This window comes from Mercenaria mercenaria, unplaced genomic scaffold (genome assembly GCF_021730395.1).
Source record: "Mercenaria mercenaria strain notata unplaced genomic scaffold, MADL_Memer_1 contig_765, whole genome shotgun sequence".
NCBI lineage: Eukaryota > Metazoa > Mollusca > Bivalvia > Venerida > Veneridae > Mercenaria > Mercenaria mercenaria.
Window position 1 is genome coordinate 8,086 of NW_026463665.1, and position 16,519 is coordinate 24,604.

A 16,519-nucleotide genomic window follows, 5' to 3' on the forward strand; every position below is an offset into this window, starting at 1 on the left:
GTAGTTTTTTTTTTTATGTTTCGACAGGAAAAGCTAACATGTGATAAAAAGAATATTACATTTGTGAATTTTCACATTGAATTTATCAAACTCGTTGAATAAAATTGATAAAATGCTCGACAAAGCCTCGCATTTTATCATTTTATTCAACTCGTTTAATAAAATCAATATGAAAAGACACTCATGTAATATCCTCTATATTTAATATTATTAAACTACTGCCAAAAATGAAACAAAAATGGACATATACTATTCTTGCAGTTGTCGCCATCAAAGCCATCAGCACATGTACATGTGTGCGTGTTAACGCCATCGACACATGTGCCGCCATTTTGACAAGGGTTCGGATCGCAGTCATCTATATCTGTACAACAAAATATATTGTTATAAAGGTATTTCACTTGATTGTTGTGTTTTAAAATGTTTGTTCCTTTATTTCACACCTATATTTTTCAACCAATTGGAAGTCTTTCTTTCTATCACGTGATAATACCACGAAACAGTACGCAAGCCTGTTGACCGTAACTGGATGTTTTTTTTTAATTTTAGATTAGTGTCAAAAGCACAACTTGATCTTGAATGATAATTGATAACTAACACATTATTTTTAAATTACATTGTAACAGGGGATGTTGTTCTTAAAACTTATTTATCTGCATAGACAACCACAGTGTTACAACCCCTGCTGAACCAGGATGTAAAGTCTAATAACTATGTATATGGATACAATCAAAATATTTCGATTTTGAAATAGCAGACGTCCATTTACAATCGAAATATTTCGATTTTGAAAAATCAGACGACCATTTACCATTTTACAATCTAATACTGTACAAAGTATAATTTAAATACTTATAACTGTCAAAAAAAGAAATATTCAACATTATTTAGTATTTAGACTACTGCCTGAAATGAAACAAAAATGGACACATACTATTCTTGCAGTTTTCTTCATCATAGCCATCTGCACATATACATGTGTGCGTTTTAACGCCATCGACACATGTGCCGCCATTTTGACAACGGTTTGGAACACAGTCATCTGTATCTGTACGATAAAATACATTTTATTAAAACTGTATTCAACAGTTTGTTGTGTTTCAAAATGTTCTCCCTATCATTACGAAAAGAGAAAATAGTTTGTGAAGTGTTCTACTCAAATGCATCTGAAATGTTGATATTGTCAAATGTTTAATATAAACATTAAAATATCCTAACACTAAAGGATCTTAAAAAATAAATGCGCATAATTCTCGCAGTTAGCTCTACTATAGCCATCTACACACGTACATGTGTGCGTGTTAACGTCATCAGCACATGTACCACCATTCTGGCAAGGATTTGGATTGCAGTCATCTATATCTATATAAAAAAACATATGTTTGTTGTGTTTCGAAGTGTTTGTTCCTTTATCGTTATGAATAAATAAAATATATGTTTGTGTAATACTAAAACGGATACAATCGAAATATGTCGATTTTGAAATAGGAGACGACCGTTTACCATTTTATAATTTAATGTTTATTTGAAATACCTATAACTGTCAAATATAGAAATATTCAACTTTATTTAGTACTTATACTTCTGCCACAAAAGAAACAAAAATGGACACATACTATTCTTGCAGTTATCTCCATCATAGCCATCTACACATATACATGTGTGCATGTTAACGCCATCGACACATGTGCCGCCATTTAGACAAGGGTTCGGAACACAGTCATCTATATCTGTACAACAAAATACATTCTGTTAAAATTGTATTTAATATGTTTGTTGGGTGTCATAATGTCTTCCCTATCATTATGGACAGAGAAAATAGTTTGTCAAGTGTTCTACTCAAATCTGAATTTTTGATATTGTCAAATGTTAATTATAAACATTAAAAAATCATAATAATAAATAAACTTAAACAAAAGCGAATCATTCTCGCAGTTAGGTCCACTATAGCCGTCTGCACACATACATGCGTGCGTGTTAACGTCATCAGCACAGGTACCACCATTTTGGCAAGGATTTGGATCGCAGTCATCAATATCTATACAATAAGATATATTCTGAAAGTTTCTTTTGTTTCGAAATATTTGTTCCTTTATAATTATGAATAAATAAAATATTTGTGTTCGTGTAATATTAAAATAGAATTGAAATATTTATTTTGTCAACATTTTACATTGCATAAATCTAATACTACAACAGAATTATGGAAAACATTGTAGCGTACTATTTTCGCAATTATCTCCATCATAGCCTTTGACACATGTACACGTGTGCGTGTTAACGCCATCGGCACATATTCCACCATTTTGACAAGGGTTCGGGTCGCAGTCATTTATATTTGTACAACAAAATATATTGTCAAAAAGGTATTCATTTGATTGTTGTGTTTTAAATTATTTCTATCACGTGATAATACAATATAAACAAGTACTGTACTGTCTGAATTTAAATTCGTCCGCACGTCCGTTATTTAGTGTATATATAACATCCGAAACCTACAGTCCACTAACTCCTTATTTTTAGTATTGGACTGGAGTCCACAAAAGTCCAAATTACTTACTCTCCACACAAACGTCACCCTGCTCTGTGTAGCCTCTGATACATGTACACGTAGATCCTGAGCAAACACTGTTTCTGTCGTGTATATGACATTCATCAAAGATAAAACCACATTTAAAACCTCCAATAACTGCAAGTATAAACTTAAGTAAACGATTACTATAACAGATGTAAATGCAAAATTAAAATTACTCCATTTATTTATTTCTGGAAATACCATTTTATTCTTTAATCAAGACTTATGTATTTCTCAGTCGTCACGCAAGACCTGTTTATTACCCTTTTCTGTTTTGGCCATGCATACAGTAGAACTCCCAAAACCGGGCCCTTCAAATAATCGGAATCCTCTTAAAATCAGACGATTTTCAAAGTCCCAATTTTTTCTCGAAATACATTTAATTAAAAAAGCACGCTGTATTGTGAAAGCTCTTAATTTTGAAAACCAAACGGTTTGTAGTGGCCACTTAGGAATATTATACATAAAATTCTCTGAAAACCTGACAGTTTTTTGTCAATTTATTGTGTATTGTCTCCTTGATTTGATATCAAAAAACGATATCTAAAGTAGGTGACATTTCATTTTTTTTTAATTAACCAACCAACAATTTCAAATGTACGTAGGTAAAACTTTTATCTGTGTGGCCGTATTTTGTCTATTAGCTATAAAGTACAAAATGTCTTAATTTAACAGGGAGAAGATAATTGATCTATTGCTGCACAGGTGATTTTTCATAAGATAACATCGTTTTCGGAGTATGAAAAGATAAATATTCTCATGAATTATTAAAAATCGATTTTCACATGATGTTTGTTCCATGATTTATAACAGCTTGTCCATAAAAATTCTTTTCATCATAAAGTATCATTTTAAGTGATGTTGTTGTGTACATAATGCTTCAAATACATTATATAACAGAGAGATTTCATGTAAATACTGAAAAAGAAAAACCTATCAGAAATTAAACATAATATAGTCTGGCACAATAAGAAAGAATTAACATATTTAATACCTCTTGCAAATCTGTGTAATATCCTCTAAAAACCGGATTCTTCTAAACAAACGGACTTTTGACCTGGTCCGAACAGGGTTTTTTCAGAGTTTTAACTGACTGTATATTATCCGAAAATCACATGTATTATTCTCAGCTGAACTACTGTTACACATTTGCGAATTAAGACGAAGTGGAATGTGAACATCTATGACGATCGTCTTTCACGGGAGCGATCTCAACATAATTTTGTTGTATTATATAAATTTAACTTCGTCTGTTCGTTCGTCCGTCTGGCCGTCAGAGAAAATTTGCAAGTATACATTTCGGAAAAAAGTAATGAACGACCGTCATGAAATTGTGTAGGAATGTAATTCAACGTTAGGAATTGCGCATCCGAGATTTGAGCACATCTGAGCACAAAGTGATCAAAGTCAGCTATTGTGGTAGCACTGTGTGCGACTGTTGATACTAGAGGGTCCAGTTTTAGAATAATTGCAACGAAACATGTCAGAATTTTTTACACTGGGTAATCTTGGCTCAAACACTGCGTGACTATGGCTAAGCAAAGAGAAACCTCCGTCCGTCCGTCCGTCCGTCTGTCTGTCTGAACTAGCATTTGCATACTTAGATGGCTGTATGAATAATATCTAACAGTACTTTTTCTTCGATGTCATTCATTTCTTAAGCTTTTATGTGGCTTTTATCTTTTACGTGGCTAAAAGAACATGAAGGAGAACAAAAAAAAACAACAAAAAAACGAAGCCACATAAATGCCAAAACGTACGTCCGTCTGCCCGTCCGCAAATCTGGATCCTACAATTACTCAAAAGTTATTCAAGCTAGGTTCATAAAACATGGTATGTGAATAAAGGGAATTGTGCGAATTATGAGCGTGCATAAACTATGCTTGTAAATCTAAGGTTAAGATCACTATTTAAGCTCAAGTATAAACTGATGCTGCTCCTCAATTTTAATTCAGGAATAGATTATTTTGGTAATACACAAAAACGTTCCCAATGATGAGACAATCTGTCGACACATCATCTTAGCTTGTCGGTTAAAATTAAAGTCAAGTAAAATTGTTTCAGGCCCATAACTTTTATGTGCGTTGATGAATTACCTTCGTACAGCACACAAATGATATCGATGATGAGACAATGTGCATACCTGAATCTTGCCTTTAGGTCAAGGTCACTATTGAAATTTAAGTAAAATATTTTGTTTCTTAGCTCCTAAATACCTTGAAGCATTTTTGGTCTTTACACTGAATGTTGCCAACAATAACAAGGGGCAAAGACAAAGTCATGACGCTGGTCTTACTCAGGTCTTGGTGAAGATTAAAACTTTGTCATGTAGGGTGAAAAGTAGGACAGTCATTCTTAATACAGAAAAAGTATTCTTTTCGATGTATACGCCATATTTTCTAAATGAAACCGAGTTTGAATATTTCTCTTTATTAATGGTAGGACACATTTAAAAAAGGGTTATCAGAGATAAAAAAAATATGTTTCTAAATCATGTCATAGACAAATATTTAAATAAAAAATGGTCAGAAAGTTAGTCTGTTTTTAAAAGTTTGGTCCGTTTTAAAACTGGGTAATATTTCGTCAATAGCATGGCCATTTATAGTAATTTTAGTCGGAATATTTGTCTTCATGGAGTATAAATCAATTTCAATATTGATTTATCTGGGATTAAAAACTATGTTACTTTATGATATTCCTAGAAAAACTTCATAAACATCTAAAGACCTAATAGCCTATTTTTGATCCAGTTTCAAACTTGTAAGACAAACATTTTGACCAGTTCGCAATACGATTAAGCCATGATTGTGATCTCTAGAGTGTTCAAAGAACTGTTTATGTTGAACGATGACAACGACTGAACGTTTGCGGTCACAGTAACTCACCTTGACCACCATGTCTTTTATGCATTACATGTAAGGTTGAAGAACATTCCTATTAAGTATAATGGCGGTAGCTCACAAACTTTTAGCATTATGTACATGTATGACATAATTTTCTCTGATGGACAGACGGACAGACAATCAAAGCTGAATCTTTATTCCTCACAGCAAAATGGCAGCATGATAAGCTAGTCATTACCATTACTATGGGCGTGATTTTCCTACCACACACCCTATAATCTAATCATATGGAGATGCCCCCATCCCCCATAAAATATCGGTCGTCCTAGGTGTCCACAGTTCACTTCGTTTTAATTGGCAAATGTCTATTAGCTACTATGTAATGACAGCTTTTTTATTTGAAACAATGTCGAGACAGACAGACGTCGGCAGTTAATGCTAACGTGATTGACAACGCCTAAAGAAATAACAGCATGGAAAGGAAACCAAAGGCTGCATATTTGTACGTGTTTATGGTTGACGACATGATTGAAAAAAAACTCTGACATGTTGACTTTTTTAATTTAAGAAGCTGATGAGCACTGTTGGAAATAATATATTTGATATTCCCATTCTGGAGCGTTTACAATCTCTTTGTGAATGCTTAATATCGACGGAAATGCAAATAACAGTTTGAACAAAAATGTGATATGTGTTATGACATCTGTATTGTTCATTAAATCTTCACCCTACAATACAGGTGTTATACTTTTATATGAAAGTAGACTGTTCTTGGTGTATGGCTTTAAACATTTAAATTATTATCAAGAAAATGACAAAATTGATACTTTTAGTAAGAAAATAGGGCGTGTTTAATGGTAACGTAATTTCTGATCAGTATAAGGTATGAAAATTTAGCAAAACCATAGTTTAAAATATTTTTAACAATAGTATATCCTTGCATGATCAACTACTTATACAGTTACAATGAAATGTGTCAGTGAATTAGGTTTCTTTAACATCTAGGTTACTGTCCGGGTTTTGTGATTTTGTCGAACTCGATATCCAATGAAGTCTATAATTTTGTACCAAAAAAATGTCCAAAAATTTCGTCCACAAAAACAGTTGTCTATAAATTATGTCAATACACTTCAAACGGGATTGTATCTTTATTTCACAGTCTAGATGTAAGTAATGAGAGACAAATTAAACCTCGCTTAAAGACTGTGTTGCCATGAAAACAATTTGGAAGATAGAGACAATAAGTTTACTGTTTTGTATTTCAGTATTCTTAAAATTATTTTAGGAAACAGTTTCCGATAAGATATTATGTACCAATTTCATACAGTTAAACAAAATCATGGTGTTTGAAAAGTGGCAATTTCTCCAACAACGGCTGATATTTGTTTTGACATTGCAGATGATTTTTACTCCAAATATGTCAGTCTATCGGATTAGCCCTAAATTCGTTTGACAATTATTGTGTGTAAAAAATGGTGCATCGTGATGACAATGGTAATGACAATTAGACTTTAATTTGTTTGCTGATGTCAACATCACCCTTCTTGTTTATATATTATAAAGGATCTTTTTACAGATTTTATTACTAGCATGTAAGTGAATATATCTTTTTGTGTTGTAATTGCATCAACAAAACGCTATGTTACCACCCACATAAAAACGCACCATAGAATAAGTATATTCTTTGTATTTCCATGATGGTAATTATACATGATTTGTAAAACAATGGAAAATACAAGCTCCTAGTTACAAATTGACAGTGACAAATATTAGTCGAAGTCAATGTGTCTAAATTTAAAACATTTTCGTAAATGAATGTAGCATTATGCACAAATGTATTGAGCTGAGTTTAGACAATTCTGCTTCTACGGTGTTTGATAGTTATTTATCTGTATTGAAAAGTGATTGACTGAATAAGTGAGCAGATGAAATTGTGTAAACACATTTATTCAGGGAGAGCTTAAATCGTCCACCTGTCAGCTGTACTACACCTGTACCACCAGAATGATTTTCACGGAGATCATTTAGGAAGAAAACAATAGGTCACTAGGTTGTGTGTGGTCTTTAAAGTGGCAGAGCTGTAACTGAGACAGGCATAATTATCAGGAAACAATGTTTTCTCAAAACGTGTCGCATTGATGTATATGAAATTACTTTTCGTTGTGAATACTCATCCTTGTTCCACTTTCACTTTTCTTCTTCAACCCAAACCCCCTTCTACCCCCTACCCTTTCCTCCACACTTTTTCTATATTTTGCATAAAATTGAAATGCACTTGTTGTATTTTTGAAGCAGCCCGTCTATTACATTTTTCCGTTACAGCTTCTTTTTGTTGTGGGCCTACTTTGCAAATGCGTGGCTCTGTGGCAGTGTTTGTGGTGCTTTGTGCTTCAAAGAAATCTACCCTTACCTTTTATCTTTTGTTGTAAATGCGTAAATATATTGCAAAACACTATATTTTTTACGGATTTGGACAAAATTATTACTTTTTTAAGAATATAGTGCATTGATGCCATGGTAACGAAATTTCTGCTCAGTATAAACGATAGAAATTTTAGCAAAACAATAGTTTGTAATAATTTTTTAACTTTAATAATTATATCTTCTTGCCTGATTGTCTTTTTTACAGGTACAAAGAAATGCGTTCATCAATAAAGTCAGTTTAATCAATATCCAATGAAATCTGTATTTTAGTTTTAAAAAAAATATTTCATAAAACTTCGTCAACAAAAACGGTTGTCCATGAACTATGTCAATACACTGGAAAGATTGAACTGAATGTTTATTTCACATTCGACATGTAAGTTTTGAATGGATTCATGACGAGACAACTAAAGATTAGGTTCAACAACTTTGTTTATATGAATGGCAAGTTGTTTTATGCAATTTTAACAAAGAACAATCCAGACTTAAAATTAATTGTTACACCCTCTTTATAAGACATGTAACTCAGCTATTACTTTTTCATTGTATATGTGTCTTCATTCATGCATATTGTTTGCTTCTATTTCAAGTTTCTCTATAATGCTTTTAATATATTGTTGATTGTAATCTTCTATTATACTTTGGAATTTTCAAAAAATAAATCTTTTAAATGCACTATTTGGCCTAGCTGAATTTCCTAGATTATTTCATTTCATTACCACTATTGTCTTATAGTGCGTTTAATGTTTTATCCAACTCTTTCTCTTTTAAGACTTTTATATTGTTGCTTAGTGGCATGTATACTGGTCGATATCAAATTTAACTTTTTTATATTATCAGGTCCGCAACGTTTACTTGATAAATTCAAAACTCCCATTATATAAATAAAATAGTGTTATGAAGAATAAAACTAATTTTAAATTTCGTCTTAAAATGTTCTTCTGTTGTAAATATATAAAATGAAACTTTTTGTTCTGATGTATCAGTAAGATATTACTTTATATAATATGTTCCCTACAAATCGTATCGTTTTCATTTTCACTTGGTCTATATGAACACTTATTGCACATGTACTTTATTGTTTTGTAGTAGAACAGGCTTAAATAAATTACAGAGTCCTTGGATAAAATACTTGTAATATAATTTTACATTTGTTTTTTCTTTACAGGAAAAAACATAATATCACCGCCAGGGCTTCAGAAATCTGCGAATTTATTGGTAGCCCATTGTACTTCCAATATTTTTGTCTTGTAGCCCAAATATTTTGTTCACTTTAGTGGTAATCGTTTTGGTTCGCTTTGCATTATTTGCTTCAAGATTGTAATCTTAAGTTGGATGGAATGCGTAAATTAAAGTCACTGATTTTAGGTAAGAATGATCTTCCTTTAAAACTGAAATTTGTTCATATTGTGAACATAAGAACATCCGTTTTTTGTTTCTTAACTTTATTAATAATGCCAAACAAAAACAAATCGCATCGATCCATGAAGCATTTTCCCGCGGTCTTTACTTAAACAACACGAAGGAACATGTAACTAAAGTTCGAAATATCGCAAAGTTCGCTTTTCAATATTGAATGGAGAAAAAAGTAAAATCAATTTAAATTTATGTGTTTCCCTAACTTATAATTTGTCAGTTACTAAGTTTCAAAGCCTTCATAAAAATGTAGCTACATATTTCAATAAATTTCCGGTATCTTACAAAACTCTATATTTTTATCGTGCGATCTGGAAGTCAGTGTCTTTAAGACAGAAAAAAAATCTTCTGACCTTTTTCATCTGAGTACAGCAGATAAAACTAGTTTGATTGGGAATCTTTCTCCATGTTTTTCATCAGAGTATAGCAGATGAAACTAATTTGTTTGGGAATCTTTCTCCATTTAATTATTGCAAAATGGCAGTATCATAAAACAAATCATCACTCAGCTTTTATAACTTGCAAATCCATTACAGTATCATTTGCAATATATCTTAAAAAATCATTTAAAATCAACAAATAAGTCTGTCTGATTCTTAAGATCTTAAATTGAGTAGTTTCATTGAAGGATCGAAACAGGGACAAAACCGATTCTCACTTTCATGGCACTTTATTTTCCGTCAGCCGAATTTATGTTTGTCCGAAATACTATAGTTTCTGATATCAACTTGTTGATTTTTGCAAAATAACTGCCTTATTATCAAATGTCTCTTGTCCAGACTATATCCTATTAAACTTTGATAAAAATTTATGTAAGCGAAAACTAAAGTACCTATTGACAGGTGGCAGTAAAATGATATAGTTATAAGACTGGTTTGCTTCTTGATTTGAACACCATGGATCAGTGACATTGATACAAATGTCGGGTTAATATTTGCCTCCGGTTACGATCCAACGGTTAATTGTTTGCCGATCGTGAAAGTAGATGGTATCACTCGTTAAACTTAACTTATTAAATAAATGTCATTATCAAAGTTGGATAAATTGGCTTATAAAACGGGCTTCAAAGATTAAAAGATAATTTCGAGATGAAACTGCTGAACATAAAATTACAAGAGACTCAAGCAGAGAAATAAAATTAATGAAGAAATAACACATCCTGTGTTCCTTAAACACTGGTAGGGCAAAGAGTATAGTTAAAAGCAATACCCGAGTTAAAAGAACAACTGGCGTTGCTGCCAGAAGGAGTTAAATAGGACATTTCTAATTTAGCCACAAAATTGAAAAACTCTGACCAACAGGCAGAAAGAAATGTTTTATTTGAACATTTTCTCGACCTGAACAGACGCTTTAATATGGTATTGACAAAAGCATATCTGAAAAAAAGAAAACACTGGAAAAAATATGAGAAAGAACAAAGGGACAGAAATAATCAAATGTTTAGAAAATTAATTTAGATGTCCATAATGATAACAACGTTTATGAAGATCTTAAGTGTCATAAGGGACATAAAGGAAATAGATCTAAACCAAACAAAAATTCATATCAAACAACGAAAAGTGGTACTCATGGGAATATATGGATTGATGTACAAAATTTGCCAAGACATTTATTTTGTAGACCTGGTGCCTAAACGAGCGAAAATATTTCATTACAAAAAAAAATAATAATGTAAACAAACAAACAAAGATTATAACGAATTATTTGGTTTGCAAATTCATTGTGGGTCTTTAAAGTATCAACAAAAATGAATATGTTTTGTAACTGTTATGACAAATTTGTAGACGATATCATAAATCAACTTTAGTTAATATTTGTATTAATCGAAGCTGGTAATAACTAAGTAAACTTCATTAATCGAAGCTGGTAATAACTAAGAAAACTTCATAACTCAAGGTCAAACCCTTATAAAAAATATCGTAAAGTGAATTGTAATTACACCTTAAGAACATTAAAATAAATACAATAATTATTTTGAGTAATCATATAAATGAACAAGAAATAATTTTATCGTCTGAAATAGCCAGACAAGAAAATACCAACCAAGAATTTTCTGTTGATTATCTTCGTCATTTTCATTGGTTTAGTCCATATATTGAAGTTAATTTTAATATAGATAAATTGCCAGATTGTGCATATTTTGATATATATATCCAAAATGTATTGTTGCTGAACAATACGGATAATATAGCGGGAAAAAGATTGAAGGAAAAGGCTTTTTTGATATTACATAATTGAGTAAAAATACAAGTTAAAATCTCAACCGGTTTCAAAATAGTGTATAATGTGATCTAATTCTGATCTTTCAAAAGTTCAAAATATACTCAGAAAATTCAGCAAATACGAAGGATAGGGACGTGTGCATGTTGGTGAAACGTCTCACAGTTGTATATAAACATATGGCCTATAACATGGCGAAATAAAACGTATAGATCCGTGCATTTATTTTTGAGATATTTAACCAAGAAATCGAACCGGACATTCTACGCCAACTTTAAAAACAATATTTTGAATAATTTAACACGTCATATGTTTTAATATCATAATTTGACTTTAGAAATATAGTAATAATACCATTGTAATATTTTTACTCACACGTTGCCATATTCATAAAATGATTTTCTTATTCTACGTTTTCCGGTTAAATGGCGTCACGCCATCACTTCCGATTTATCAAACGTGCAGAAATACCCATTCTTGCATAAAAACTACTTTTTTCACTGGATCCGCCCATGTATAAACGGGAGAAAAATCGTGTGCAAACAAGGCAATTCACGTGCTGTTAATACATGATTTTTATTTTTGAAATGCTTTGCCTGGGACGTATGTATGTATTTCTGCGCAGACTGATATTTGGCATATGCATCTTGTTTCTTCCATAATAACCTCTTCTTGTAGCATTATAGATACAATGTAATCCATAGTATGTTTAGCTGTATTAGTTTCCAACCCCAAACGTACTGCCCCCATCAATGTACGCTCTAGCTTCTCTTAGAGTTTACTCCCTTTACAAAGCGTCTGTTCAGTTATTGTAAATAACTGTGAATAAATAAGTATCGCGTGTAACTTGTGCTATTACCCGTTTTTAGGTATTATATTAATGATTTTTGTTAGTATCAGTCGGTTTGTTTTTACCTGATTGTTCGCAGAATTCATATAATAAACCTCGAAAGCTAGTCACTAGCTTCGTACTCATCCGTACTCCGTTTGTTCGTACTCAAAATAATTAGAATGTAAAGTTGTTATTCTTAAAATAATTGTGTTCCTGTTTATCAAATTTTTAAGTTATATGCAAAATTATGTGTAATGTAACATTTGTAATAACTAAAAATAAAAATAAGATGCTCAAAAACCTTCAAATCACGCTTTTAGTAGTGTTGTTGTTATGTGTGCCCCGGTTATGGATATATGGATATTTAAAACATGTTTACCGTTTCCAAGAACAACAAGAATGGTAAATAAGAAAGGTACCGGAATCGTCAAGTCATCACATATGAAAACAATGCATTTAGTCGTCGTGTAATGTTTTTTTATGCAAGAATAGCGACAATACACGTTTGTTTTGTGTATTAACGCCTGCAGAAGCCCTTGGGATATGTTTGTGACCTCGACCTTCGGTCTCGGTCACAAACAATCCCGCGGGCTTCTGCAGACGTTAATACAAAAAAAAAACGTGTATTATCCCTACAAAGGCGAGAAATTTCAGACATATCGTCTGCTATTCAGGAAAATTTGTTTGAAAACACAAATGACGGAATGGATGAAAATTTAAATTTAGAAAATGTGTCCAACGCGCAACAAAATTTGCAAGTAGCTCGACTGCTTTTGATAACATATTTAACATTTAAAAGATTTATCATTCGTTCAAACGTTTTTTTTTTTTTTTGTTTGGTTTTTTTTTTATGAGAATATACATTTTTTGTCCTGTTTTAAAATATGTTTTAAGAAACCTACTTTATTTATTTTTATTATGCGTAAAATAGGTTGTCCATTCAAAATTAATGTCTCCTTAAAGACTAAAAGAAAACAACGTCACATTTACCTATTCCGAAAAAAATGCCTTTGTTTCATTTAAAAAATTGTGAGTTATATTTAAGAAATATTTGGATAAAAACAATACATTTTTTTTTCGAATATTTTGATATATAGATCTGAATAATTATAACACGATCTGATTATGATGACAATTTGTTTTATCTCCGGTGTTAAATCGAGAAAGAGAAATTGGCATGGATTTTTTCTGCTTCTGCTTATATACCGTTAGTTGAACCGATATCCGGCATATAGATAAGATGCAGACCAGAAACCAAGCATAACAGACCATAATACCCCAAGGTCATCGATTGCTTAGCGATTGTGACGTAACTGACTAGCAACGGTGTTTACAGATTTTCCTTGCAAAATAAGGTTATTCATTCGCAAGAGAAAATAATTTCTATTATTTACAAAGCGCTACCAAAGGTCTGCAAACTGAAAATCCATGCTTATAACATTTTTATTGTTAAGATATTTTAATTCAATAATACACGGCAAAACAATTTATTTCAAATCTCATTAAATTTGCCCTAGAGCTGTAGCAGTCGGTATTCTTCAGTTATGCGTGTGATTGCAGCATAATCCTACGCTTGAATAACTTCAGATATTGTTTTTCTACGCTGTTAGACAATTACAGCTGTTTTATCTTTCTCTACCAATAATCGATATTAAAATAAATTTCAACGAAGTAAGATGATTATAAATCATCGGTCATGTGTGATTGTGGCAACATCCAACTCTTGAATGACATTATGTATATATTTGTAATGTGCCACACTACATTATTCTTGAAAAAAAAACATCTTAAATAATGTTACATTTCTTTTGCAAATATATATTCAAAAGAGTAAACCACACTGTCATATATTATCATGCTTATCTGCAAAATGATTTAAAAGTATTAAGGTATTCCAAAGCGACAATGAATAATCTATATTGCTAAAGCCTTGACTTTGTGAATATTTTTCTCCATTTTGTTTTGATATTTTTCATATTCAAAACTTGTACTTTCAATGCAGAATTTATTATGTTCATCACTGTTAATCAAGCTACATGTACGTGTAGTATGTTCTTTCAAAGTGTCAACGCAGTTATTATTTGTTGACTTTTTGTATTCCAGTTTTGCAACTTTCCTTCTATCGTTTGAACATGCTTGCTGAACATGTTTTCTATTGTACGTTTTCGTATTTAGTTTGCTTTGCTGCAGGTGTCACCATTGTTTTACATGCTTTTTATGTCTTTTGTGTCCGCTGTTGTCTCCGTGCTTGCAATTTCTGTCTCTTTTTAGCTTTTTTTTCCAGGAGTTTATTGTATTGCTGCTGTGATTTGGTTGTATTCCATATCTAATGCTGGATCAGCTTGTAATACTGTTGCCAGTAATTTTACTCCCACGCTTCTGTTAAGGTTTTTTTTCTCTACAAGTCTATCTTAGTACATCAATTTCTCTTGAAAAGTTTTCAATACTTCTAAAATAAGATAAGCAAATTATTTTTTTTTTTAAGAAAAGGTCATCTTTTCTTTATAGAAAAACAAGTTCTCCTCCGAGCACTCAAAATCTCAAAATCAATATATACTTATATTTATTTAATATTGTTACACAGGACAAAGTACTTAAAGTTGGACATCGTATTTTCCTTCTCTCTGGGACTATTGTATTTCTATGCATGTAGCTTCATCCAAAAGCATTTTCATAACCTATTATATCTTAAGCTCTGTGAAATAAAAAAAAAACGAAAATAAACTTGAGTTGAAATTTTGAATGATTACCAAATTAAGAAACAAACTGCGCTTCTATAACAGATATACACAATACTTACATCTTTTTTTTTAGTTTGTAAGTTCCTTTCCTTCGTACAAGTGTCTTATGTGTGCTTGTTTGTTTACTTAAACGTTGTATGTAAAGTTTTTAGAACACTGCCTGATTCGTGACTTCGTGTTCGGACGTTCTTGACTTTTTGAGACTGTGTAATAGCTTATTTCAGAAAATGAACCACCGGTTTATTTATAGGCTAACCGGAAATTTGTATAGACTCTTTATATGTATTCTATTAAGGACGCTCGCTACAGTTTCGTAATTTCTTTCTCAATAATAGATTTTGATGAAATGTTTTGTATTAAAAGATCATGTTATGATGTATTGAAAAATGAAATAAAAATACTAGGTCACCAGCTTTGTTTCAATTTAATTTGCCCCTAGATATGTTGCTATTTTATACATTTTTCAAAATTTCTGTAATCCTAAAATATCTTTCAGTAAAGTACAATAATCAGCATAAATTTGATTATCTAAGCATTTTTATAACGGAAAACAATATATCTATTTGAAATATGCTCAGAGAAATCAAAAGAACATGATTTTGTAAAGAAAGGAATACTTGTTCAGCAGACCCAAGGGCTATTTTTGCATATTTTTGTCATTTTTAAGTTGGTACTTCTGCTATTTTAACGAGTTTAACATAATAGAATTTAATCAAACTCTGCACATACCTTTGGTTATGTCTACCTAATCTAAAACAAAAAGAAAATTGATAGGTCGCCATATTAGATTTTGCTTAAATCAAATTACAACGAGGTGGGGTGTGGCGGGCATTTATACAACGCAGGTTGGTACGAAATACTCTTTCAGTGTTTGAGCAAATGATTTAGAAATATATATATAAAATTATCAAACGGCAGATTTCTTCATAAGCGGATTTTAGGGTGTTTCTGAAGCATTTTGATGGCATAGAACGATGAAAGTTTCCGCCCTTTTTTTTAAACAAATCTTATAGTTTACAAATGTACGGTACGGGTACGGTACGGGATTAGAAACAGCTGTGACTCAATGCAGAGTTTGAGCGCTGGTATAAATAACAGACTCCAGTATATGTCGGATTGAAGCAATTTGAACTAAAAGTACTTTAAATATGTATATAATTTGTAACCATGGTGATACTTACCCTAACCTTTAGTCAGTATATTATACATTTTGTACATTAAATGCATGCGAACATACAATAATTTGCGAATTTTTGCCGTACGCGACATTAGATAATCACTTCCGGGCTGCGCAAAAGACCGCACCAAGTCTGCATTGAGCTACATCGATTAGAAACACAACCAAATTGGCACGGTGTTGGGGTAAATAACGACCCGTCCGGAAAAACTGTAGCGAGTGCCTTTAATGGATTAAAAATATGTTCACAGCGAGGCTTTTAGCTGCTTTCTCGGATATTCATGTCTGTAT

General features: G+C 31.8%; 1 protein-coding gene across 1 annotated transcript; it reads right to left on the reverse strand.

The window, feature by feature from the left end:
- Nucleotides 1-215: 215 nt before the first annotated feature.
- On the reverse strand, nt 216-5,472 carry LOC128554809 (fibropellin-3-like). Its single transcript, XM_053536123.1, has 5 exons — nt 5,461-5,472; nt 2,500-2,689; nt 1,617-1,730; nt 935-1,048; nt 216-364 (listed from the first exon to the last, which is right to left on the reverse strand). The coding sequence occupies exons 1-5, from the start codon at nt 5,470-5,472 to the stop codon at nt 216-218; spliced, it is 579 nt and encodes a 192-aa protein (XP_053392098.1).
- Nucleotides 5,473-16,519: the final 11,047 nt, after the last annotated feature.

Excerpts from the sequence above, each read along its gene's own strand:
- LOC128554809 (XM_053536123.1), bottom strand. Across the intron at positions 1,731-2,499 it reads AAATAAGGAGTTAGTGGACT|ATATAGATGACTGTGTTCCG; the intron begins GTAGGTTTCGGA and ends TTTGTTGTACAG. Across the intron at positions 365-934 it reads TGAAGAAAACTGCAAGAATA|ATATAGATGACTGCGATCCG; the intron begins GTATGTGTCCAT and ends TTTGTTGTACAG.